The 27,366-nt window shown below is 46.4% G+C and overlaps 1 protein-coding gene across 2 annotated transcripts in view; it reads right to left on the bottom strand.

Annotated features, from left to right (window-relative positions):
• Window positions 1-27,366, bottom strand: part of cfap52 (cilia and flagella associated protein 52) — a 102,077-nt gene that overhangs the window by 5,790 nt on the left and 68,921 nt on the right. For both annotated transcript variants that reach the window (XM_038777099.1, XM_038777100.1), the window contains one exon: window positions 15,311-15,422. In XM_038777099.1, the coding sequence (XP_038633027.1) occupies window positions 15,311-15,422 (112 nt within the window). The remainder of the gene's footprint in view (window positions 1-15,310; window positions 15,423-27,366) is intronic.

Raw genomic sequence — 27,366 nt, 5'->3', positions numbered from 1 at the left:
TCCGGGAAACGTGCACACACCAGCATGGTGAGCATCGCATGGTCATGGACGATCTGGACATTGAGGGAGTGGTATCTTCTGCAGTTCAGAAATGGTGGCCCATGCTGCCATGGGGAGCTCAGAGCCACGTTGGTGCAGTCAATGACACCTGCACCTTGGGAATATTGGCTTTATGGGCACAGCCCATGGCCCTGGCATGCTGGCTTACTTGGTCCCGTACATGTGGGCCCTCGCAAATAACCCTTCGGTGACTTCACTTATGTACTTGTGTGCGTCAGACTGGGAAATCGCGCAGGTCACTCATGCAGCCCTCAACGAGCCACTGGCATTGAAGTTCAGAGCAGAGTGGCTTTCAGGGCCACAGACAATGGGTGATTCTCAGGCCAGGTGGTGCCAACTCTTGCATCACTTAGCACAGGTGATTCATCATTACCAGGGACGGATGAGGTGTTCCCTGGCATTGGACTCTGACATCTGGAGGTAGGAAGTTCCACAGCGGTATACTAGTGGCCGGTAGCATCTCCTCTGAGGTTCCACTATCTGCAGCCCTACTCCCAAGAGATCAAGAGGCCCTGTCACCCCTTCTCTGCAGAGTGCTAGTCCTGTCGCCGCTGCTGCTTGATAACAGGCAAAAGAATTGCCAACTCGACTGGCTCCATGATTCTTCTGAATCAAAAACTGAAAGGAAGAGAACATCAAAGTGAGGGGTGAGGAGTCCTGACAGTTCTCTGTCCCACAGCCCTCGCAGGATCTGGGACATCCACCCATACACATCCCCCTCTGTGAGCACCTTTCCAATGAGCCTCATGCCCTCCAGAATGGAGTTAGAGGTCTAGAGGATAACTAATTGGCATTTCTATCTGGATACATGACCATGTGATTCACAGAATCATAAAATTTACAGTATAGAAGGAAGCCATTTTGCCCATCGAGTCTGCACCGGCCCTTGGAAAGTGCACCCTACTTAAGCCCAGGCTCCCACCCTAGTAACCCAGTAACCCGACCTAACCTTTTTGGACATTAAGGGGCAATTTGGTGTGGCAAATCCACCTAACCTGCACATCTTTGGAGTGTGGGAGGAAACTGGAGCACCCTGAGGAAACCCACACAGTAACGGGGAGAAAGTGCAAACTCCACACAGACAGCCCCGAAAGCTGAAATTGAACCTGGGACCCTGGAGCTGTGAGACAGCAGTGCTAACTACTGTGATGCGAGGCCATGAGGAGGACTCTGGGAAGGAAAGTGTCCATTGCAGGTTATTCCTAAGAATTTTCTGAATTTCACAGACCAAACTGAGTCTGCAAGAACTTGAAAAAAGAGAGCAAGAGATACAGGTAATTAGACCTGCACCCAAAGTAGAGCAAATGCTGATCTTATTATGTGTGGTGAACCACTGTTATTGTAGTTCCACTGTTATTCCACTGTTACTTACAGCACTGTATATATTCTCTGTTACTGTTTGTTCCATTGTTACTCACTGTTATATATTGTTGTTCTTCCATGGCTCCTCCCCACTGGGTGTTGTATATAGTTGACTGATCTGTAGCCCTGTCTCCAGTCTGGGTTCAGCAGCAGGCAGGCTACATCTTAGAGTATTAAAACCATTACTTTGTTTTCTACAACTTGCCTCGTGTGTAATTGATGGTGCATCAATTTAATATTCTAAGATGTAGCCTGTCTGTGTGTAATTGATGGTGCATCATTATGCATCACACTGTAGAATGGAGCTCACAAAATTGATTAAAGAGACTGGTGTCATGAGGATTTAAAGGAGGCTGGAAGATACATCCAGCTAGGGCAACAAGAAAACAATCTCCAGTGTAACCTTAACAGTGAAAGTCAGTTCTCAGACAGTAAGTTACTCAGCTGAGAATAAAATAAAGAAAGCTGACCATCAGTAGTAATGGATCACGTCTGATTGATTACAGGAAAATGCAGTTTCTACTTAAGAGACAGTGACATGTCAGGCAATTTTCAGTCATTTATAAGTGAAATGAAGAGACTTTTGTTCATGTTAGAATATAAGTTATCCACAAAAACACTGTTTAGTCTATATTGCTTTTAGTTCGTCTATTGCAGTAAAAGCATAAAACTTTCCAATCCTGGGTGATCCTTTCATTCTGTCACTGGGAATGCATGTTATCAGTCTCTGTTTGGATTGGAACAAATTTATACCCTAAACTAAAGAAAAGAAACTCCCATTTAACTTTTAGCTTGACTGAAGGTGTCCCACTACAGCTATACTTTACACTGTTCCCCTGAACCAGAGTAAAAATATTCTCTGCTCACAATGACCTGCTTCCTTTTTTTCTTTTCACAACCAGGTAAAATCTAATCCCAGAACTGACTTTCACTGAGAGGTTACACTGGAGATTCCATCGCTTTAGCCTAAATCTGGTGAATCTCTCAATCTCCTTTAATTCCTCATAAACTCCATCTCTTTAATCTGAATGTGAACTCCCATCCACATTCTGCATGGTGAAAAACAGGAATATAAATGAGTCCAGCTACGAACTGTTTCAGTGGAATGGATGGCCAGGCATCTGTGTTCTCCACCTGTGCTCATTAAGAATGCTTTGATGAGCTCCAAGATTCATAAATGCATTAGTTCAGCAGGGGTTTTGTTTTGATCATTTAAAAAAAATCTATTTTATTACAAACATGTATCAAAACAGGTAACAGCGAATAAACACCCCGGGAAACATACTTTGCAACAATCAACTATACAGTCTTTACAGATTTTTCCCCTTCTTCACCCCCCTCACCCGCGAAAAATAGCCCCTCAAACACTGTCACAATCATCCTCCACCTTTCCTCAAACCTCCCTGAAGAGCCCCTTAACTCAAACTTTATCATCTCTAATCGCAGAAAGTCGCACAGGTCACCCAACTAAGCCGCTACCCCCGGTGGCGATGCCGACCGCCACTCCAACAAAATTTGCCTCTGTGCAATCAGAGAGGCGAAGGCCAAGACATCGGCCTTCCTACTTTCCATGGGATCCGGCTTCTCTGAGACCCCAAATATCACCACCAAAGGGTCCGGGTCCACCTCCTCCTTCACTACCCTGGCTAAGATCGCAAACACTCCCGCCCAGAATCTACCCAATTTTTCATAACCCCAAAACATGTGCACATGATTCGCTGGCCCCTGCCCACACCTCTCACATTCATCTGCTACCCCCTGAAAGAACCTACTCATTCTTGCCCGAGTCATATGCACCCTGTGCACCACCTTAAACTGCATCAGGCTGATCCTTGCACACGCAGATGACCCGTTTACCTTACGCAGTGCCTCACTCCATACTCCCCAATTGATATCCCCTCAAAACTCCGCTTCCCATTTCTTCTTGATCTTCACCACCACTCGCCTCCCTGCTCCCCCAGCCACTTGTATAAACCCCCAATTCTTCCCTCCCCTTCCACATCTGGAAGCAGCATTCGCTCCAGTAGGGTGTATCCCGGCAACCAAGGGAACCCCCTCCAGACCTTTTGCGCAAAGTCCCTAACCTGCACATACCTGAACTCACTCCCTCTCGGCAGCCCTACCCTCTCCCTTAGCTCCTCCAGACTGGCGAACCCTTCCTCCAAATATAAATCCCTCACCTTGACCAGCCCCACTTCCCTCCACCTCCTGTATACACTATCCACCCCCCCATCCCCCCCCGGCTCAAACCCATGATTTTCACACAGCGGCGTTAGCACCGACATCCCTTCCACCCTAAAATGCCTCCTCAACTGATTCCATATCCTTACTGTGGACTGCACCACCAGGCTTCTTGAACACCTACTCGGAGCCGTTGGCAATGCTGCCGTCACCACAGCCCTCAAACTAGACCCCTTGCAAGATTCCTCCTCCAGCCTAAGCCACTCTACCCCTTCTCCTTCCCACCACTGCTGCACCTTGGTCCAACGCCCCCCCCCCCCCCCCCCCCCCCCCCTCCCCAACTGCTGTCTCTGCCTCTGTAGCAGGGTCCTCCCCAGCCTTGGCACTTTCCCCCCCCCCATACAAAGTCAGAAATGATCGTGTCCACTTTCCGAAAAAAGTCTTTGGTATAAAGATCGGGAGAACTTGAAAGATAACCAAGAACCTCGGCAGAATATTGATTTTCACCACTTGAACCCTCCCGCCAGCGTTAAGTGTAGTGTATCCCACCTCTTAAGATCCTCCCTAGTTGTTTTGATAATTGACTGCAATACTCACTTGCTTAATTGCGAGGGGAGGTGGTGGCGTAGTGGTATTGTCACCATCAGGGTGGAATTTGGATTCAATAAAAAAATTCGGGAATTAGAAGTCTACTGATGCTCATGAAACCATTGCCAACTGTTGAAAAAAAAATCCATTTGATTTACTCATGCCCTTTGGGGATGGAAATCTGCTGTTTTCACCTGGTCTGACCAACATGTGACTCCAGTTCCACAGCAATGTGCTGACTCTTAAATGTCCTCTGAAATGACCGAGCTCATTAGGGATGGACATCAAATGCTGGCTCAGCCAGTGGCATCCACACCCCATGATCAAATAAAAAAATAGCATCTTTATTTGATTATAATAAGTTTGTTTTTCTGTGATCTCTTTTGTAAATGCCTGAATCTATGCTTGGACAAGATTAATTGCCCTGTCTGATTGACACGATATAGGATTGTAGGAACAGCATTATTTTTCCCCAGGAAGATTTCTGAATGGGCATTTGTTTTCTCAACTTTTCAACATTTGCTATGGTATTTATCCGGCTCATTGCTTCTATACTAGATGATTTGACATGGAGGGGGCATGGCGCCAAAGAGGGCATGGAAGAGACTTGAAGGTCATAGAGTTGGCATAGAAGTGGCATGGAAGGGACACAAGGGGTTGGATAAGACCTTTTAAAAACTTAACTTTCAAAAGTTCTCAAACCCAGATTATGGTTCATGACTCCTCTTGAGGGGCCATGAGCCACAGGTCATGGAGGAGCTGGACCAACTCCATAAAAAAATGAGGGGGGCTATGAGACTCCTACCCTCACAATGGAGCTGACTAGGCTGGAAATGTGACATGTGGAGTTACTATCCATGCCCATATCGCATTCTGGTGAAAATAGCTGGTGCTGGGAATGAGTTGTGTGTTCAGGGGGTCCTGCAATTGGGTCCCACCCACCATTCTTAATTTAGTTCCATCCTACAAAAGTCTGGGCCTAACAGTCTACCCACACCAGCACAGCTGCACTCTCCATTGTCTACAGGTGTGAGCACCTTGCACCTCCTTCCCCCTTTTAACCGTTAGTAACCCAGCCATTCGGGCTTCTCGGACAGAATTCAAAACAGGTCACATGACACCCTTTCCTACTCCATTTTACCTGAAACTAAAGAAACAGATGCAAAACATATCAATCTTATAAACCTCATTTTCATAATAATTTATATAAAATTGCATTGTGGCTTCTTTGAAAGCATGAATCGGATTTTCTTCAGAAAGCTATTATCTTCAAATGTTGAAAATTTGTGTGGCTACAATATCATTCATATTTCAAATAAATTTCCAAATAGGTTTAAAAACAGCACAGCAGACTCTGTATGATGTTTCTATGTGAATCTTATACTCCTTTATCAATGAGTTCCTGCTGCTGCTGCTGTATAACAAGTACTTTTACACTGATATCACATATATGCCACACAGGTCGATAAGCTGCTCTGTAACAGTCCAGAATACAATTTGTTCAATAGAATGAAAAAGATTTCTATCAGTAAAGACGTTAAGTAGCTTTTAAGCAAAATAAACAAAAGATAGAAAAGAATAAATACGTGGAAGTCAATGTAAAACATTACTGTAAATCAATTGAGAGGATGTCATCCACAATGCAAGTGAAGCATAAACAATTTATACATAATAAAAACATTAGAAATAGGATTAGCAGTAGGCCATTTGGTCCCTCAAGCCCACTTCACCATTCAATACGATTATTGCTATGGTCTTAACTCAACTTTCCTGCCTGACCCCAACAACTATTGCCTTACTTATTGAGCAAAAATCTATTTAACTCAGCCTTAAATAAATTCAATGGTCCAGCCTTTACGGCACTCTGTTGAAGGGATTTCCAAATACTAATGATCCTTTGAGAGAACAAATTCTTCCTTATCTCCATCATAAAGGGGGGACATCTTATTTTAAACTGCATTCCCTAGTTCTAAATTCCTCGTCAGGGCATTCATCATCTCAGCATCTAGTCCATCAAAGCCCCCTCAGAATGTTATATGTTTCATTAAGATTACTTCTCGTTCTCTTAAATTCAAATGAGTCTCGGCCGAAACTGGTCAGCCTTGCCGCATAAGACAACACATTCATCCAGGAATCAGCCCAGTGAACCTTCTCTGAATCGGTCCCAATGCAAGTATATAAATAAGTAGATCAAAACCATACACCACACACAGCACTCTAGGTATTGTCTCACCAATGACCTCTCCAGTTGCCTCAATGCTTTCCTACTATTGTACTCTATCCCCGTTGTAATGAAGACCAGCCTTCCTAATACTCTGTATATGCATGCTAACTTTTTGCGATTCATGTACAAGAACACCCAGGTCACACTGCACTACAGCATTCTGCAGTATTTCTCCATTTAAATAATATTCTGCTTTTCTATTCTTCCTGCCAAAGTGGACAACCTCACATTTTCCCACAAATTTTGCCCACCTATCTATATCGTTTTCAGATTATTTATATCCTCCTCACAACTTGCTTTCCTACTTATTTTTGTATCAGTAGCAAATTTGATTACAATTCAGTCTGCCCCTTCATCCATGCTATTACTATAGAGTTTAAACATATGAGGCCCCTGTACTGATCCCTGCAGTACTCCACTAATTACAGTTCAGCCAAGTTGAATGCGAATAAATTTATCTCAACTCTGTTTCCTATAAGTTATCAAGTACTCTATCCATGCTACAGTATAATATATCCTCCCCAACACCATGAGCTCTTGTGTAGTAACCTTTTATATATTGTTTTGAGTCCCGTATCTAAGGAAGGATGTGCTGGCCTTGGACAGGATCCAGAGGAGGTTCACAAGAATGATTCCCAGAATGAAGTACTTATCATATGGGGAGTGGTTGAGGACTCTGGGTCTGTACTCGATGGAGTTTAGGAGGAGAGGGGATCTAATTGAAACTTATCGAATACTGAGAGGCCTAGATGGAGTGGATGTTTCCACCAGTAGGTGAAACTAGAACCCGAGGGCACAGCCTCAGGCTGAAGGGATGATCCTTTGAAAATGAGATGAGGAATTTCTTCAGCCAGAGGGTGGTGAATCTGTGGAACTCATTGCCGCAGAAGGTTGTGGAGGCCAAATCACAGAGTGTCTTTAAGACAGAGATAGAATGGCAGAGCAAATTTAATGAGCCGAATAGCCCAAGTCTGTTCCTATGACTTATGGGGCGGGATTCTCCAATAATGGGGCTATGAACCCACTCCCTCGAGAAAACGGGCGCGAATAGTGATTAGTTTCAATTTCTCACTCGCTTTTGCCTATTGATTTTCTACTATTCTGAGGCTGCTTTTTGTGTCTTCCATTATGAAGACAGATACAAAATACTTCTTCAAAGTCTCTGCCATTACCTCGTTTCCCATGATTAATTCTCCAGTCTCAACCTCTTAGAGACCAATGCTCACAATAGTTACTCTTTTCTTTTTTATATACTTGTAGAGGCTTTTACTGCCTGTTGTTACATTTCTTGTTAGTTTTCTCTCATACTCTAATTTCTAATTTTTCCCTCTTTTTTGAAGAAATCCTTTCCTGATTTAAAAAAAAACATTTTCTTTCAATCTGAAACCTTGCTTAACTTTAGCCACAGTTAGTGCATCTTTCTCAGAGTCTTTCTTTCTTAATGGAATAGATCTTGGTACTTTCAACACCGAGATTAGATCAACATCTTAAAGAACATCCTTGTTATCAGTAGTTTTTTCCCCCAATAATGTGAAGTTTTAATTTTAGTTAGGTCTTTATTGAGATTTGTGCTCACAGTGCAAAGATCAATACATTCCCTGTTATTGATTTATAAAGATGAGTGTATTGCAGGATTGTATTTTGATGTTTTGCTCTGAGGCTTTTGAGAAATAATTTAGATCTGATCACTGAAAACCTATTTACATTTCAGTCAGAAAATCATCATATCTCAATGGTATGGGTTACTTTGGCAATCAATGTCTACAATAAGCACTGCTGCAGAACCAGAAGAGAAACATTGTCCATTATGTCAATGACAGACATATTGGGCGCGATTCTCAGGGCCCGTTTACCAATGGCGCATATCCCGTTATGGCGCTAAATCTCGCGCGAGGGCCACTGAGGAATTGCGGTGGTGGGCTCTCGGTTTGAAATCTTCCCCACCCTCCTGAAGGCAATGTAATTTCTGTGATTTTAAATATAATTACACGGCTTACTGCTGTTGCTTCCGGCAACATTAGATGTTGCCCCCTTGTGGATGTGAAGTCACGACGACGGGAATCACCGTTCAAAAACGAAAACCAGTTGTGCTGACCACGCCGGGAGTCCCTGAGTGGTGAGGGACATGGCCAGGCAGTGACCTAGCACAGCCCTGACACTGCTCCTGGACCCTGGCAGTGCCAACCTGGCAGTAACTGGTTGGCACTGCCATGGGCGGGTCCTCTGGAGGGAGGGTTAGGTTATCTTATTTGTGGGAGCGATGATAGGGGGGCTGTGCCTGCATTGGGGTGCGAAGGCGAAGGCTGTGAGGGGAGTGTCCCAATGTTGGTGGGGGGAAGAGCGCTGATACATTCCATGTGTTGGAGGAGGAACACGATCTTCTAGTGCAGGTGGGTTACCCCTCTGGGGGTGAGTGGGGGTGTTCCCCATGTTCCGGTGTTGTTGGGAGTTTCCCAATGTCTGTGGATAGTTTTTAAAATAAATATTTTTATTCTCCTCCTTTTTCACAATTTTTCTCCCGAATTTACACACAACAACAATCAACAACCAACAACAAATATCTCAAACACCATAACAGTAACAACGATCCCATCCTCCCACCATGCCCAGACATCAGCCCGCATGTTAACATGAACAAATGACAAAGAGAAGAAAATGAATCAGGGATTACCCATAGCCATCTTCAACATACACAGCCCCTCTCCCCCCCGCACCCCACCCACTCTTCCCCCCCCCAACTAATGTTCGATGTTATCCAGTTCTTGAAAGTGCATAATAAATAGTGCCCATGACTTGTAGAACCCCTCTGAGCTTCCCCTCAGTTCAAACTTAACCTTCTCAAGGGTCAAGTATTCCAACAGGTCCCCTCACCACGCCAGGGCACAGGGTGGAGAGGCCGCTCTCCATCCCAGCAGGATCCGCCTTCGGGCGATCAACGAGGCGAAGGCTATGATATCTGCCTCCGCACCCGTTTCCAACCCTGGCTGGTCCGACACCCCGAATATGGCCTCTCGGGGACCCGGGTCCAGCTTCACATGCACCACCTTGGAAATTACCCTAAACACCTCCTTCCAGCACTCCCCAAGCTTTGGATAGGACCAAAATATACGAACGTGATTAGCCCCCCCCCCCCCCCCCCCCCCCCACCCCCGCAACGTTCACACACATCTTCTACCCCTTCAAAGAATCAGCACATCCTTGCCCTCGTGAGGTGTGCCCTGTACACCACATTCAGCTGTATCAGCCCCAACATCGCACACGAGGTGGAGGCACTCACTCTCCGGAGCACCTCACACCAGACCCCCTCCTCTATAACCTCTCCCAATTCTTCCTCCCACTCTGCTTTGATCCCCTCCAGTGGTGCCTTATCCTTTTCCAACATAGCTCCGTATACCGCTGACACTGTCCCCTTCTCCAGTCCACTTGCCGCCAGCACCTCCTCCAACAACGTGGAGGCCGATTCCTCCGGGAAGCTCTGTATCTCCTTCCTGGCAAAGTCCCGAACCTGTATATACCTAAACACTTCTCCCTGCTCCAGCCCAAACTTTGCTTCCAGCTCCCTCAATCCTGCAAATCGACCCCGAGGAAACAAATCTTTTCCGAAAGCGTCCGTCCCACCTCCCTGGCTCAAATCTGTGGTTCTCCCGGATCGGCATTTCCCTCGACCCTGCCCCCAACCTGAAGTGTTGGCAAAACAGCCTCCAGATTTTCAATGAGGCTATTACTACCGGACTCCCTGAGTATTTCCCCGGAGCTATCGGGGCCGTTGCTAGTGCCTTCAGCCCCGACCCCCTGCACGAACTCTCCTCCATTCTGACCCACTGGGAATCAACCCCACTGACCCAGCTCCGCACCTTCTCCACATTTGTCGCCCAGTAGTAGTACATCAGGTTCGGGAGACCCAAACCCCCTGCCTGCCTTCCCCTCTGTAGCAGCACCTTCCTCACTCTGGCCACCTTCCTTCCCCATATAAACGAGGTAATCCTCCCCTCAATCTCCCTGAAAAAGGACTTTGGCAGGAAAATCGGTAGGCATTGAAAAATAAACAGAGATCACGGCAACACATTGATTTTAACCGCCTGCACCTGACCCGCCAGTGACAGAGGGAGAACCATCCCACCTTGCCAGGTCGGCTTTCACTCTCCCCACCAAACTAGTGATGTTGTATCTGCGAAGCCTTCCCCACTCCCGGGCAACCTGCATCCCCAAATACCTAAAGTGAGTCCCTGCCCTACGGAATGGCAGCCCCACCACCCCTGCCCCCACCCCTGGTTGAGACACCACAAAATACTCACCAAGTTCAGCTTGTACCCAGAGAAAGACTCAAATACCTGCAGCAACTCCAGTATTCCTCCTATCGACGCACTCGGCTCCGACACATACAGCAGCAAGTCGTCGGCATACAAGGACACCCTATGCTCTATCCCCCGCCCCCCCCCCCCTCACTATTCCTTTCCATGCTCCCGAACTTCTTAATGCGATGGCCAATGGCTCAATCGCAAGCGCAAACAGCAGGGGGGACATAGGACATCCCTGCCTCGTCCCACGATGGAGAGAGAAGTATCTCGAACTGATATTGTTCGTGCGGACACTCGCCTTCGGCTCCTTATATAATAACCCAGTTCACAAATCTTGGTCCAATCCCAAACCATTCCAGCACTGCCATCAGGTACCCCCATTCCACCGGATCAAACGCCTTCTCAGCGTCCAGTTCCACCACCACCTCTGTTTCCTTCCCTTCCGCCAGTGCCATAACGACGTTCAAGACCCTCCTAATATTCAAAAACAGCTGCCTCCCTTTCACGAACCCTGTCTGATCCTCACCTGATCGCCCCGCCTTGTATCCATGCTCATAAACTGCACCCCTCGCTCGCCTCAGTTGGCGCACCGCCTTCCTGGTGGATAGTCGGTCGAAGCTCGCCTGTAGTTCCTTCCTGTTTCCCAGCATCGCTGGGTCCTCATCCTCCGCATAACTCCTATCTGCCTCCAACATCTCATCTATTAGCCTCTGCCGCTCCAACCTCTCCTCTTTGTCCACCCTGGCCTTAAACTAAATTACCTCACCCTCACTACCGCCTTTAGAGCCTCCCAGATGACTGCCATTGACACCTCACCCGTACAGTTGAATCTTACATATTCCTTAATTACTTCTTCAATTTTTTCACAGAATACTTGGTTCCCCAAAAGCCCACATCCAGTTTCCACCCCAGCCTCTGCACTACCCCCTTCTGCAGCACCATATCCACCCAATGTGGCGTGTGATCTGACACAGCAATTGCAGAGTATTCCGACCCCTTGACTCCAGCCAGCAAAGCCTTTCCCACCACAAAAAAGTATACCCTATGGAATGCTGAGAAAAACGAGTACTCCCGTTCCCCTGGGTGCACGAACCTCCAAGGGTCCACTCCTCCCATTTCCACCATTAGCCCAGCTAGCGCCTTTGCCCCTCCTGATGGGACCAGCGAGCGCGGCCGTGATCTGTCCAACCTTGGCTCCTGCACGAGGTTCCAGTCCCCCCCCCCAAAATCAGCTCGTGTGTGTCCAAGTCAGGAATGGCTCCAAACACCTTCCTCGCAAATCCCGCATCGTCCCAGTTACCAGCGCCACTAATCTCCCGTCCAGCACCCCGGCCACAATCACATATCTACCCCCTGATCTGCCACTACCTTCTCCATCTGGAAGCGTACCCTTTTCCTGACAAACACCGCTATCCCTCGAGCCCTTCCATCAAATCCAGAGTGAAACACTTGGCTAACCCAACCCTTTTTAAGTCTCACCTGTTCCTTCACCCTCAAGTGAGTCTCCTGCAGCATTGCCACATCGGTTTTCAGACTTTTAAGATGCGCAAGCACCCTTGACCTCTTGACCGGACCTCCTAGCCCTCTCACGTTCCACGTAACTATCCTTACTGGGGGTCTCTCACCCCTCCCCCCCCCCTAAGCCTGACCCGCCCCTATCCATTGTTAACATCGAACCCTTTCCCCCCCTCCTGAAAACCCCCCCCTACCTTTCCCCCAGAAACAACATCCCCCAGCATCCAACCCTTCCTCCCCCCCTCTCGCTCGCCTCGTAGGCCCATTGACGCCTGCTATCCAGGCTCCAATGTACGCAGCCCTCCTCTCCTCTCACCTCCGTTCACTAGCTGACTGACTTTAGCTAGCTAGTGCGGGTGGCTGCCCCCCCCGCCAAGACATATCCACCCCTACCACCCAGTCCCAGAGAAAAAAAACCCAAACCCAACAATCCAATCCATAAAATTCACTAACATAACATGTAACCGTCGCAACACAGAGCGCCCATCAACCCACCATTAACTTAAACTCTATAACAATACAAAGAGAAGTAGATTACAATACAAATCCGTAAAAACAAAGTTATAACATTTATACATTTTCCGGCTGTTCAAAAACAGTCCACAGTCTCTCTTCCAGCTCCGCTCTTCATGCCTGTCCCAAGCCTTCTGCCTTCACGAACGTCTCAGCCGCATCCGCTATCTCAAAATAAAAGTCTTTGCCGTTATACGTTACCCTCAACCTCGCTGAGTACACCATACCAAACCTTACCCCCTTCTTATACAACGTCGCCTTCACTCGCCCAAACGCCACTCGTCTTTTTGCCAACTCCACCGTCAAGTCCTGGTAGATCCGGACCGTAGTACCATCCCATAGTATCTCCCGCTTCTGCTTCGCCCAGTTTAACACCTTCTCCTTCACGCAAAACTTATGGAAGCAGATAATTACTGCCCTTGGCGTCTCGTTCACTTTGGGCTTCGGCCTTAATGACTGATGGGCTCGGTCTAGCTCGTACTGGGAGTGGTTCTCACTCTCCCCCATCAGCTCCGCCAACTTCTTAGCGAAGTATTGTGTTGGCCTTGGGCCCTCTGTCCCTTCGGGCAAGCCACAATTCTCAAATTATGCCGCCTTGAGTGGTTTTCCAAGTCTTCCAGCTTTGCTCGGAGACCTCTATTAATCTCCACAGCCCTCCGCAACTCATCTCCCATCGAGGTGACCTGGTCACTGTATCGTGACATGGCTTCCTCCACTTCTTTCATCTTCTCGCCCTGCTCTCTCATCTCGGCTAATGCCTTTGCCACCGCCACCATCAACGGGGGAATAATCGGGGCGATTGCCTCCTCCACCAGTAACTTCAATGCGGCCGTTGTCTCCTTTTTCCAGGCCTCCATGTGCCTCGCAAACTGTTTTTCCAGCTCCCCCGCCATCACCTCGGTCATCTTCTCCACTGTAAATAGTGCGGCCCCGCTTTGCATTTCGGCTTCCACCATCCTATCACCACTTTTATTCGTCTTTTCCTTCAGCGGCGATCCCGCGTTTCCCCCTTTCTTCGACGCTGCTTTTCGCATCCTTTAGCAGTTTACTGTTTTTCACTTTCTTTCTCTTCTCCTCTCTCTCCCTCCACCCTTCTGTCCTTCATCAATCTGAATTATTCTTATTCCGAGGAGGGAGCCATCCGTTGTGGAACACCGCTCTGACATGGTGCCCTGGACTCGGGCCTGCCTCCTCGGCCTCCTCGTAGCTCCGCCCCCTCTGCTCTGACCCTGAAGCTGCGCTGGGCCCAGGACCTCAGCCCCCGCCGCCCCAACATCCGCGCGGGGTTCTTCACCGGTTTTTATACTGGCCCCGCTGGCTGCTCGCGATGGCCCCAAAGGCCGACGGTAGTCGGAGGGGTGCGTCAAAATTCGGGGATTTCCCCGAAATCACCGTGACTCACGGCCACTGGCGGGAGCCCTTCGCGCTGCGGCCGCCCTGCGCGCCCACGGGATTCAGAGATCGGGGCGCCCATCTCAAAGAAAAGTTAGCCCCCTCCCCCAACCACAAACATCGGCATCCCCATGCCTCCCCCCCCCCCCCCCCCCCCCCCCCCCCCCCATGACCATTGTGACATGGGGAACACTTCCAACCCTCATCCACAAGAGGGCAACCTCCCCTCCACCACTGGCAAATCACGCCCCCCACCAGGCAAGCACCAGTGTGACCCGACCCTCCCTCCCCCCGTGGGCATTGGGGCACCCCCTTCACAGTCTTGGACCCCTCCCCCCCCCAATTCAGGCTCACGTTCCTGCCCTGATCGTCCATTGAGCTCCTCCTCTCCAATGGGGCTACACAGAGGGCCTACCCCTGGCAGTGCCAGCCTGGAACTGTCAGGGTGCCCGGAGAACTGCCAGGATGCCAGCAGGCATATCTAGCATACAGCCTGGCAATGTCCCTCACTACCGAAGGGCTGTACTCACCTCCGCGTCCCCGGCGTGGTCATCATGGCTGGCTTTCATTTTTAAAATTCAGTAGTGATTCCCACTGACGTGACTCCACACCCGCAGGGGGAAACATCTAGGGCTGCCGTAAGCAATGGCATAAAGCCGTATAATGATATTTAAATTCATGGATTTAATTCCATTCTAAAAAGGGTACAATTATGTCACAGGTAGGGGGACGGGGAAGATCTCAACCCAAGATCTTGCCACCGCAAATCCTGTTATGGCCCTTTCGCATGATTTAGTGGCCATAATGGATTTGTGCATGCGGCAAATGGACCCTTTATTTTTATTTATTTATGAATAAATTTAAAGCACCCAATTCGTTTTTTTCCAATTATGGAGTAATTTAGTGCGGCCAATCCATCTACCCTGCACATCTTTGGGTTGTGGAGCCGAAACCCACGCAAACTCCACATGGACAGTGACCCAGAGCCGTATTTGAACCTGGGACCTCGGTGCCATGAGGCAGCAGTGATAACCACTGTGCCCTGTGCTGCCCTGGGCCCTTTATGTTTATGATCTCTTCAAACATTTTACTAGATTATTACATGAACACAATACATATATAAAATTATATCCTTGATGAAGATTTCCAGCCAAAGCTGGAAACCAATTTTCCTTACCGGTAACAAAGCAGTCCCCATTTGCTGTGATGTCCATTCCATTAACAGAACCTGATAAGGAACCATCCAGCTCTCTGATAGCTGATCCATCATATACTTCCCAATAACCAATCTGAAATGAATAGCAGCAATACAGTACTTCGACCATTGAAACAAAAACACCTGCAAACATGTATACGCTAGCTATTAATTCAGTATTATTTTACTTTAAACTAAATAATTCCTCACATATACATACGAATGGCAGTTTTCCACAGAACAGCATTTTTCTGTACTTAAAACCTGTCTTTCTGCCAGTTCTCCTTAGTCTAATATTATGAAGTGGAATTACCACCTCTTATCTGCGGAAGAGGAGCTACTTCACAAAACCTAGTGGCTAGAATGGTTGGACTAGAGATGCAATGTAATAAACCTTCTAAAGCAAAGCTCAAATAAGGTAGAAAAGTAGAGTACCCTATGTAAATTCAAGTACTTTCTTCTTCTAAACTGATGGCAGAATTAAAGGCTATATCATGGATAGGCCAGTGTCCAGTTTTTTAATTTTTTGGAACAGCCATGAGAATTTCTATATCTGCTTTATCAAAAATATACAGGGTGAGTGAGGCCTTAGTTCCCTCACAAATTGAAGAGATCAAGAGAGGCTTGCAAATCTGGTGCAGAGTGGGCAATGATATTGTAGTCATCCTCAAACTGTAGACCATGTGCATCCACGGGGGTCAGTTTAGTTTTAGCATGAAGGTGAGAAGTTTTCTATCTAGAATCATTCACCTGAGGAAGGAGCAGTGCTCCGAAAGCTAGTGTTTGAAACAAACATGTTGGACTTTAACCTGGTGTTTTAAGACTTCTTACAATGATAGGGAAGCTAAGTACCTCAATGCAAAAGGTAAGGCTGAAACATTTGGAACCAAAGTCAGCCAGTGGGCTGAAAGAATACTCTCTCTTAACCTTTTTCCTGAGGTTCCTGATATCAAAATTATATTCTTCTTTGATTCACTCCATTTCATATGAAGAATTGGCTTGAAGGCACTATATACACTGCTCCATAGCCTCTGATACCAGCCCGGCTAGGGTACTGAAGACTTGTCCTCCAGAGCTACATGTGCCCCTAGTCATGCTGTTCCACCATATCGGCATCTACCAAACAATGTGGAAAATTGTCCTGATATGTCCTGCATACAAAGAGCAAGAGAAATACAATCTGGCAAATTACCACCCCATCACAAGCATGTAACTTTGATATCAAAGATTTTAAGGACAACTGCCTTAAAGGCACATTTCTGTTTTCAAACATTTGCATTGAGTATAAAAGGCTTTTTCAAACTGGAAGTATAAACAGACAACGTGGCACCTTCTGGTGTTTATTCAAACCATGTCAGGCTCATATCTCTAAAACTGGCTATAAAGAGTCATGGAAACTGCAAGACTCCTTCAAAGTCCATCAAATTCTAAAAGGTATAAACAACCCTTTTACTTCTGAGGGAAAGGAGACAGGAAGACCTTCAAAGGATCTCGACATAATTAACGCCTTTGCCTAGTGGGACAGTGCTTCATCAAAATTAACAAAGCAGCTATTTTGTTTTGATTGTGATAAAGACAGGTTGAGAGCAGCTATTTTGTGAGCAAAACACAGGAAGAACTCTGAGAAACAACATTAGAAAGGTTTTTTTGGTCAAGCAAAGGTATTAAGAAATCAACTGCTGTTCTACTGAATGAGTTCAGGCAATATACAAGTGCTTTGCCACAGCATTAGTGAGGAATAGGAAACCTTCTCTCTCTGAAGAACCTGCTGATCTGCTGAGTCCACCTGAAAAGGCAAATCCCCAAATAGTTGACCATAGAAGAGATTGCAGCTGCTAAACTGGTGCACACGTTTAAACCACTCATTTTGGAAAGAAGGAATTCAAGCAACCAGAACGCAAATGATATATCATGGAATTTACAGTGCAGAAGGAGGCCATTCGGCCCATCGAGTCTGCACCGGCTCTTGGAAAGAGCACCCCACCCAAGGTCAACACCTCCACCCCATCCCCATAACCCAGTAACCCCACCCAACACTAAGGGCAATTTTGGACACTAAGGGCAATTTATCATGGCCAATCCACCTAACCTGCACATCTTTGGACTGTGGGAGGAAACCGGAGCACCCGGAGGAAACCCACGCACACACGGGGAGGATGTGCAGACTCCGCGCAGACAGTGACCCAAGCTGGAATCGAACCTGGGACCCTGGAGCTGTGAAGCGATTGTGCTATCCACAATGCACAGTATCTCACATTAGTATCTCACAGATACTAATTTGAAATCTCATCTTTAAGTTTTTTCCATCTTATCTTTGCATCTGTATTTTGGTTAGTAACTTTATCATTTCTTTCTTAAGTAATTTTCTGCAATAGTTTTGTAATATAATAACGTAATCTTTTTTAAGACAAAAGCTTGTCTGCTGGGTTATAATTAAATTCAATCACTCATAAATTAAAAGGGGGATAAGTACATACACACATAAATTCTTAGTTCAATTGGGGGAATGTTTTTTACATGGTCATGACAACCCCATTAGTTTATTCTCAATCACCAGCAAAGTGATGGTAGGTGCCATTGACAGTGCTATGAAGTAACACTCACAGAGCAATGACCAGCGTGATGATCCGAAATTTGGGTTCTTCCAGGGCTGCTCTGCTCCTGAACTAATTATAGCCTAGTCCAAATATGGACTAAAACACAGAATTTCAGATGTGAAGTGAGAGTGACTCCCTTGGACATCAAGACAGGATTTGACTGAGTGTAGTGTTAAGGAGCCCTGGCAAAATTGAAATGAATAGGAATTGGGGGTGGGGCTGGAGGGAATTCCTCACAAGACGGAATCATGCTTGGCGCAAAGGAAGATGATCGTGGATGTTGGAGGCCTATCAACTCAGCCCCAGGCATCACTGCAGGGATTTCTCAGGGCAGTTATCCAAACACCTTCAGCTCCTTTATCAATGATCTACCATTTAGATAAGTTTAAACCATCTTGTCAAAGACCATTAGGATGAGCAACAAAATAAGTTTGATGAACAAATGAGAAAAAGATAGATCTTAGCTCCTCCAAACCGGGTCTTGTGCAAATCCCCAATTTGCTTCACTCCAGCCTTGTCTGCTGTGCCTTCAGCTGCCTGGGTCTAAACTCTATCACAAACTTTTTCTGCGTCTATTTCTCTTTCTTCCATTCAGACACTTCTGAAACCCTAATGATAATCTACTACCCCTTTATGTGGTTCAGTGTCAAATTCTGTTCAAGAACAGAAGGGGCAGCACGGTAGCATGGTGGTTAGCATAAATGCTTCACAGCTCCAGGGTCCCAGGTTCGATTCCCGGCTGGGTCACTGTCTGTGTGGAGTCTACACGTCCTCCCCGTGTGTGCGTGGGTTTCCTCCGGGTACTCCGGTTTCCTCCCACAGTCCAAAGATGTACGGGTTAGGTGGATTGGCCATGCTAAATTGCCCGTAGTGTCCTAAAAAGTAAGGTTAAGGGGGGGGGGGGGGTTGTTGGGGGTATAGGGTGGATACGTGGGTTTGAGTAGGGTGATCATGGCTCGGCACAACATCGAGGGCCGAAGGGCCTGTTCTGTGCTGTACTGTTCTATGTTCTAACACTTCCGTGAAGCACCTTGGGTCGTTTTACTATGTTGAATATGCTATATAAATGCAAGTTATTGTTGTATTTAGTTGCCATAGGATTTTAAACTATCCTCTAGGTCAAACTTTCAAATAGTTTTGATTTGATGCACTTAATTTACTTCAAAGATTTGTACTGTTACAGTGCAATTTTCAGCGTGAATTTCTATTAAAAACAACTCCATGCTAGCAGCAAAACATAGAGACAACAATTCAATAGTATTTAGTCACAGCTATCAATGCCATTCGACTTTCAAAGCTAACTTCACAAACAGGATTCCAAAAGCAAATTAAAATAAACACGATCAAACAAATCTGAATTTTAAACCAACAATCATCTGGAAACCATATTTTGAAGGTCATACAATGAGAGATGGCAAGTAGCGAAAACTAATTTATATATTTGGATTTCTGTTCATTTATAAAAACATCAAAGGAATGACCTTGAGGTTATGTTTTAAATTTCAGATAAGAGCACTGACTGACAATGATAAATCATCTACAAAGTTACAGGTCAGCAATTTCCTGGACTGGATGTCAAAATTCACCCAAATCCAGCCTGGATGTCAACATTCACGCTGTGAACCCCAGAGAAGCTTGTGACTATGCCAGAACGTAAAAATCATTGCAAAAGATAATTTCAATGTAACCAGGAGGGGCCCAGAAAATATGGACAGAGGATTACAAAAGCTTGTGAAAAGACCGTTCCTCAGAGTGAGGTTTGGGAATTGAATCTAATTCGTTAATTGCTTTCTCTCCATCTTTTGTTGAAAATAAAGTCCTTCATTTAACTATCTGGGTCCAAGTTATGCAGAGAAAACTGAGCTGCCTGCCATTCCAAGGAAGATAACCTGCAGATCCTCTCAGAAGATAGAAACTAGGTGAGACTGCATCCTGGACTGCAGGAAGAGCAAGCTAGCTGTGAAGTCAGCCAAGACACCTTGAAGAAAGAGGCATGACCAATGAATGCAATTTTCATCACCCATAGAACATCGGAGCAGTGGTGCAAAATGTTCAATGAGCTAACTAGGTCAACAAATCAATAATAACTGAAAAAAAAGACTGCTGTGAAGTTGCAGGCATCGAGCCACAACTGTTGGCACCTCTTTCAGATCAGAAACTTCAATCAAAGAAAATATTGCAGATGATGGAATCTGAAACAGACACAAATGCTCAAAAACTGAGCAGGTCAGAATTCGAAAGAAGTGTCATACAGACACGAAATATTAACCCTGAATCCCATCTTTGTCTAGTTTGCTTCAGTGACAACTGACTAGTCACTTGTTTGTTGTTAATATCAGCCTCAGTACTCAACACCGACAACTGCCAATCTCCAGACGCAATACTGCAACTCATCCACTTCATTCTGGATCACAACGTCTTCACCTTCAATAACAAGCTCTTCATTCAGACGCACAGAACAGCCATGGGGACCAAATTCGCACCTCAATATGCCAACATCTTCATGCACAAGTTTGAACAAGACCTCCTCACCGCACAGGACCTTTAACCGACGTTATACACCAGATACATTGATGACATATTTATCCTTTGGACCCACGGCGAAGAATCACTGAAACGACTACACGATGACATCAATAAGTTCCATCCCACCATCAGACTCACCATGGACTACTCTCCAAAATCAGTTGCATTCTTGGACACACTCATCTCCACCAAGGACGGTCACCGTAGCACTTTGTTTTACCGCAAGCCCACGGATAACCTCATGATGCTCCACTTCTCCAGCTTCCACCCTAAACACATTAAACAAGCCATCCCCTATGGACAAGCCCTCCGTATACACAGGATCTGCTCAGGCGATGAAGAGCGTAACAGACATCTACAGATGCTGAAAGATGCCCTCGTACGAACGGGATATGATGCTCAACTCATCGATCAACAGTTCCAACGCGCCACTGCAAAAAATCGCATCGACCTCCTCAGAAGACAAACACAGGACACAACCGACAGAGTACCCTTCATCGTCCAGTACTTCCCCAGAACGGAGAAACTACAACATCTTCTTCGCAGCCTTCAACACATCGTCGATGAAGATGAACATCTTGCCAAGGTCATCCCCACACCCACACTACTTGCCTTCAAGCAACCGTGCAACCTCAAACAAACCGTTGTTTGCAGCAAACTACCCAGCCTTCAGAACAGCAACCACGACACCACACAACCCTGCCATGGCAATCTCTATAAGACGTGCCAGATCATCGACATGGGTACCACCATTACACACGAGAACACCACCCACCAGGTGCACGGTACATGATTGTGTGACTCGGCCAACGTTGTCTACCTCATACACTGCAGGAAAGGATATACCGAAGCGTGGTACATTGGCGAGACCATGCAGACGCTGCGGCAACGGATGAATGGACATCACGCGACAATCGGCAGGCAGGAATGTTCCCTTCCAGTTGGGGGACACTTCAGCAGTCAATGGCATTCAGCCTCTGATCACCGGGTAAGCATTCTCCAAGGTGGCCTCCAGGACGCGCAACAACGCAAAATCGCCGATCAGAAACTTATAGCCAAATTCCGCACACATGAGTATGGCCTCAACCGGGACCTTGGATTTATGTTGCATTACATTCATCCTCACCAACTGTCCTGGCTTGAGACAATTCACACCTCTTTAACCTGGGGTTACACCTATCTCTGGATCTGTAAAGACTTAATTACCTGCAAATGCTCGCAATCAAAGCATTGTCTTGCATCTTTGACTTTGTCTATAAATATGTTTCTGGAACATACCTCTTCATTCATCTGAGGAAGGAACAGTGCTCCGAAAGCTAGTGTTTGAAACAAATCTGTTGGACTTTAACCTGGGGCGAAATTCTCCGACCCCACGCAGGGTCGGAGAATAGGCGGGAAGCGGCGTTATTTCCGCTCCCGCAGGTTTTTGAATTCTCCCGCCGGTCATAAACCGGCGTTGTGCAAATCCCGCCGGCAGCCTGTGAAAACAGCTGGCGCCGGCGGGATTTCATTTTTTTTAAACTTACCTCAAATCTCCGGCCCGGATGGGCCGAAGTCCCGCCGCTGGGAGGCCTTCTCCCGCCGCCGAGGTTTACACCACCTCTGAAACGGCGGACTCAGCGGCGCGAGCGGGCCCCCGGGGTCCTGGGGGGGCGGGGGGCGATCGGACCCGGGGGGGTGCCTGGTCCGCGATCGGGGACCCCCCGCTCACTCTGCGGGGCAGTGCCGTGGGGGCACTCTTTCTCCTTCCGCGCCGCCACGGCCTCCGCCATGGCGGACGCGGAGGAGAACCCCGCATCGCGCATGCGCCGGCAGTGACGTCAGCGGCAGCCTGCCGCTGACGTCACTGCCGGCGCATGCGCCGACCGCCGAAAGCCTTTCGGCCAGCCCCGCTTCCGACTGCGCCGGGTGTTTGCGCCAGTCTTCTGGTGCAAACTGCTCCGGCGCGGGGCTGGCCCCCAAAGGTGGGGAGAATTCCCCACCTTTGGGGAGGCGCGACCCCTGAGTGGTTGGCGCCACTCCCCTACGCCGGCACCCTCCGTCACGCCGGGTAGGGGAGAATCCAGCCCCTGGTGTTGTAAGACTTCTTGTTGTTAATAAATCAGTGGCATCAGACTTTTGGCTATCGCAAGAGGCATTGAATTCCCAAATGTGCTGGTGCTAAGACCAGCCTGCAAACAAAGCCATCTCGTCTCCAAAAATACAATCAGCCCTGCCTTGTCTTGGAGGCTTGAGCACGTGAGGCCATTACATCTGACCAAACCCCAGTTCAGATGGAGCAGTTCATTGGCACTGGTCTACAAAACTGGTCTCTTGGAAATTAACCCTGCGAAGCATGATAGGATTTCTTGCAGAGGTTTCTGCTACACAACTCTCCGCATGTGAGGGGGAGGTCGTGCCTCATTAACTTGATCGAGTTTTTGGAGGAGGTGACAAAGATGATTGATGAGGGGAGAGTGGTGTATGTTGCTTACATGGACTTCAGTAAAGCCTTTGACAAGGTGCCTCATGGCAGACTGGTACAAAAAGTGAAGTCATACGGGATCAGAGGTGTTGTGGCAAGATGGATACAGAACTGGCTCGATCACAGAGGCAAAGGATAGCAGTAGAAGGGTATTTTTCTGAATGGAAGGTTGTGATCAGTGGTGTTCCACAGGGATCGATCCTGGGGCCTCTGTTGCTTGTAGTATACATAAACGATTTGGAGGAAAATGTAGCTGGTCTGATAAGTAAGTTTTCAGATGACACCAAGGTTGGTGAAGTGGCAGGTAGTGTTGAGGATTGTCAGAGAATACTGCACCACATACATTGGATACAGCAGGACATATATAGGTTGGAGACTTGGGCAGAGAAATGGCAAATGTAGTTTAATCCAGACAAATGTGAGGTAATGCATTTTGGTAGGGCTAACATGGAGGGTAAATATGCCGTAAATAGCAAAACTCTTAGGAATATAGAAAGTCAGAGAGATCTGGGCGTGCAGGTCCATAGGTCTTTGAAAGTGGCACCACAAGTGGACAAGGTAGTCAAGAAAGCTTACGGAATGCTTGCCTTCATTGGCCAGGGCATCGAGTATAAAAACTGGCAAGTCATGCTACAGTTGTATAGAACCTTGGTAAGGCCGCACTTGGAATATTGCGTACAATTCTGGTCGCCACACTATCAGAAGAATGTGGAAGCGTTGGAGAGGATGAGAGGAGGTTAACCAGGATATTGCCTGGTCTGGAGGGTGTTAGCTATGTGGTGTGGATGAATAGACTTGGACTGTTTTCATTAGAATGATGGAGGTTGAGGGGTGTCCTGATAGAGGTCTACAAGATTATGAGGGGCATGGATAAAGTGGATGGGCAGGCACTCTTTCCCAGGGTGGAGGGGTCAGTCACCAGAGGAGAAAGGTTCAAGGTCCATGGAGCACAGTTTAGAGGAGATGTGCGAAGCAGGTTTTGTTTCCCCACAGAGGGTGGTGAGTTGCCTGGGGAGGTTGTGGAAGCAGATACATTAACGGAGTTCAAAAGGCATCTCAACAAATACATGATAGGATGGGTATAAAGGGATAGGGCATAAGGAAGTTCTGAGGGTTTTGACCAAGGGTGGTACCATGAATAGTACAGGCTTGAAGGGCCGAAGGGCCTGTTCCTGTGCTGTATCGTTCTTTGCTCTATATCTTAAAGCTGTTTTCCTTCTAGCCATGTTGCAGCACAAAGTCTGACTGGTGAAGAAGGGTCAGCCAGCGGAAAACTTTATACTTGGGGATGCTATATGTGTGGGGATCTGCAATGTAGTGTTGGACATGTGGCTTCAAATATCATGTTGAGCCTTTTTAAGGGTACCAGGATGCAACCAGTTCTTTGGTTACCGGTACAGCTTGGAGGATGTCCTTGTCGGTCTGGGTCGGCCAAAAGGGGTATGCATGAATCCAAGGTGATTAGATTTGCTGGGAGGTTTTTTGTGGCTGCTTGTCTCTGCTCTGAGATCTTGTGTGCATCTTGCGAGATGGCCTCAAAGAACATTCAGAAGTACGCTTGATGACTTTCTGGATCACTGAGCATTGCAAATTAATTGTACCATAATGAAACAACCAAATTATGGCTTCATTTTTATTTGTATTGCGCATACATGTCAAAAATTCAATGGACTGTTGATCCGCATCTCAAAGGGATAAAGTTTCAGTTGTACAGAAGTGTCATGGTAATGTCACTTTAAGAAATGTTTGTCTGCTCATGTTACTGCAGTGGTGTCAGAATGTGGGTGGAGCTGGGCTGTCAGTCAGCTTTTAGTTTCACTTTGAGAAAAGCTTGGGTGTGTCTATGTCTTTTTGGTTTCATTTCAGTGTTGGAGCTGCAGTCAGCCACAGAATGTGTAATGTTGTTCTCTCTGCCATGTAAAGACTATCTCTTGATCGTTTGGTGAATTCAGAGTTTTAACTGTTCTCAGTAGTGAATTTAAACCTGATGTGCTTCTGTTAAAAGTTTTTTTAAAGTCTTATGGATGTTAAAAGGAAAGTAACGATTACTTATTATTGTATTCTTTGGGAGTTGTATTTGAATTAATGGTTGCTACGACATTCACTGTATCTTTTAAAAAGATTAACTTGAGTTCATAGAATGAACATTGTTTTGTTTTAAAAAATAACTTTTCAATTTCTGCTGTACCACACCTGTAGAGTGGGTCGTATGCTTCCCATACCACAATCTATTAAAAGTTGTGGGTCAGGTGAACTCCATGATACACTTTCGGGTTCTCTAAACCCTGGCCCATAACAGAAGTTTGTGACCTTACCTGGAGTTCTGCATTTAAAAAAAGGAAAAATACTGCACATGCTGGAGATCTTTTTTAAAAAAATTTGAGTACCCAATTCATTTTTTCTAATTAAGGGCAATTTAGCATGGCCAATACACCTAGCCTGCACATCTTTTGGGCTGTGGGGACGAAACCCATGCAAACACGGGGAGAATGTGTAAACTCCACACGGACAGTGACCCAAAGCTAGGATCGAACCTGGGGCCTTGGCGTCGTGAGGCAGCAGTGCTAACCACTGCACCACTGTGCTGCCCCAAATACTGGAGATCTGAAATAAAAACAGAAAGTACTAGAAAACGCCGCAGACCTGAAGAATCATATTGGACTTGAAACGTTAACTTTGTTTCTCTCTCCATTGATGCTGCCAGATTTGCTGAGTTTTTGCAGCACTTTCTGTTTTTACTTCTGCATTTATGTGAGGCGGTCACTGCACTCCAGGAAGGATTTAGGGTCCTCGGCGGGCTACCATACAGAACCACAAGAATAATGCCCAGTTTGAAGGAGTAAATTACGAGGGTACATTGCATAAACGTGACTTGTATTCCTTTGAATTTAGATGGTTGAAGGAAAAACTGAAGCATTTAAATAATAAAAATGCATTTGATTTCTCTGCATTTGATCTATCTCTTCGTGTGGGCCAGACAACAATGGTATGTAATCTCCAATTGAAGTAAGGCCATTTAGGACTGAATGGGTTGTATTTGCTGCAAATGCAGTGCATGCTCAGTTGTACTGTTTACTCTGTGATGTCAATGGGAGTGAGGGAATAGGCAGCAGCCAGGAGAGAAAGAAAGGAAAATAAATCACTGTTATATCTTTGGTGAGGAATTTAACTTTCATTCTGGACAAGATTCAGCGCTCTGACCCATTAACCCGAGCTTCTACACAGATGCTGCAGGACCTGTTCATTCTATCCAGCATTTTCTGTTTTTAGGTTATTCTTTCCGTATTTTACCTTTTCCCCTTTGTTTTTTTCGTTGTTGCAAAATTATGCAGGCAACTGGACAGCTGACACAAACTAATAAAAATTCTGCAGTATTCGCAAAGTTGTGGGGTGTTTTATAAGCTGGACCAGCATTAGTCTCTGTGGGACCGGTTTATAATCCGATTTCTTGCCTGTATGACTGGAGTTCTCCACTCGTTTCATTGATCTTGCTCCATCAATTTATAATGATATTCTATAATTTAAAAATGGCCCCTGACACAACCCAAGTTTGGAAGAACAAAATTCATCATCCATCAATATTTTTCTGTGCATGTGTGGACAAGTACACGTTGGTCACCTTCGTGGCCATCTTTTATTGGCAAGAAACACATTGATTAAGAAGCCCTGTTTCATACAGAGGACAGTGAAACCTTTGAACACCTTTCCTCCAAAGGCTGTATATGGTGAGTCAATTGAAATTTTCAAGACTGAGACTGGTTTCTGTTACGTGAGGTACTCATGGGCCTCACATCTAGAGAACTAGATTACAAGCGAGCAGAGGTCCTGGAGGACTGTATTCTGTTCTGGGAACCACACCGTAGGTCTTCGAGGGAGAACAGACTTACAAGAATGATATCTGGGTGCTAAGATCTAATTAGGATATATTACTTTAATTTAGATTGTATTCCCTGCAATTTAGATGTTTAACGGATCATTTGATTGCAGTTTTCAAGATATTAAAGGGAGGCAGATAAAATAGAGCAAGAGAAAGCATTTCTGCATGTTCATATGACCATGGAACATAGCCTAAAATTAGAGCCAGGCCTTTCAGAAGTGAAGTTGGGAAACATAGACCTTGTTGGTCAAATTCTAAAGGGAACAGCTGCTAGACTGAGTTAGTGGCAAATGGTGAGGGAGCCAACAAGAGGGAAAAATTTACTAGACCTCGTCCTCACTGAGCTACCTGTTGCAGATGCATTTGTCCATGATAGTATTGACCAACGTTGTCCAGTCATCACATTGAAGATGCCCTTCACCATCTTGTGTGGTATTACTACTGTGGGAAATAGGATAGACGTGAACAGATCTAGCAATTCAATGCTGAGCATCTAAGAGGCGCTGTAGGCCATCAGCAGCAGCAGAATTGCATTCGACCACAATCTGTGACCTCAAGACCTGGCATAGCCCCA

This window comes from Scyliorhinus canicula, chromosome 18 (assembly GCF_902713615.1).
Source record: "Scyliorhinus canicula chromosome 18, sScyCan1.1, whole genome shotgun sequence".
In the NCBI taxonomy this organism is placed as follows: domain Eukaryota; kingdom Metazoa; phylum Chordata; class Chondrichthyes; order Carcharhiniformes; family Scyliorhinidae; genus Scyliorhinus; species Scyliorhinus canicula.
Note: the sequence above shows the minus strand (reverse complement) of the source record. Positions and strands in the feature narration are given on the sequence as shown.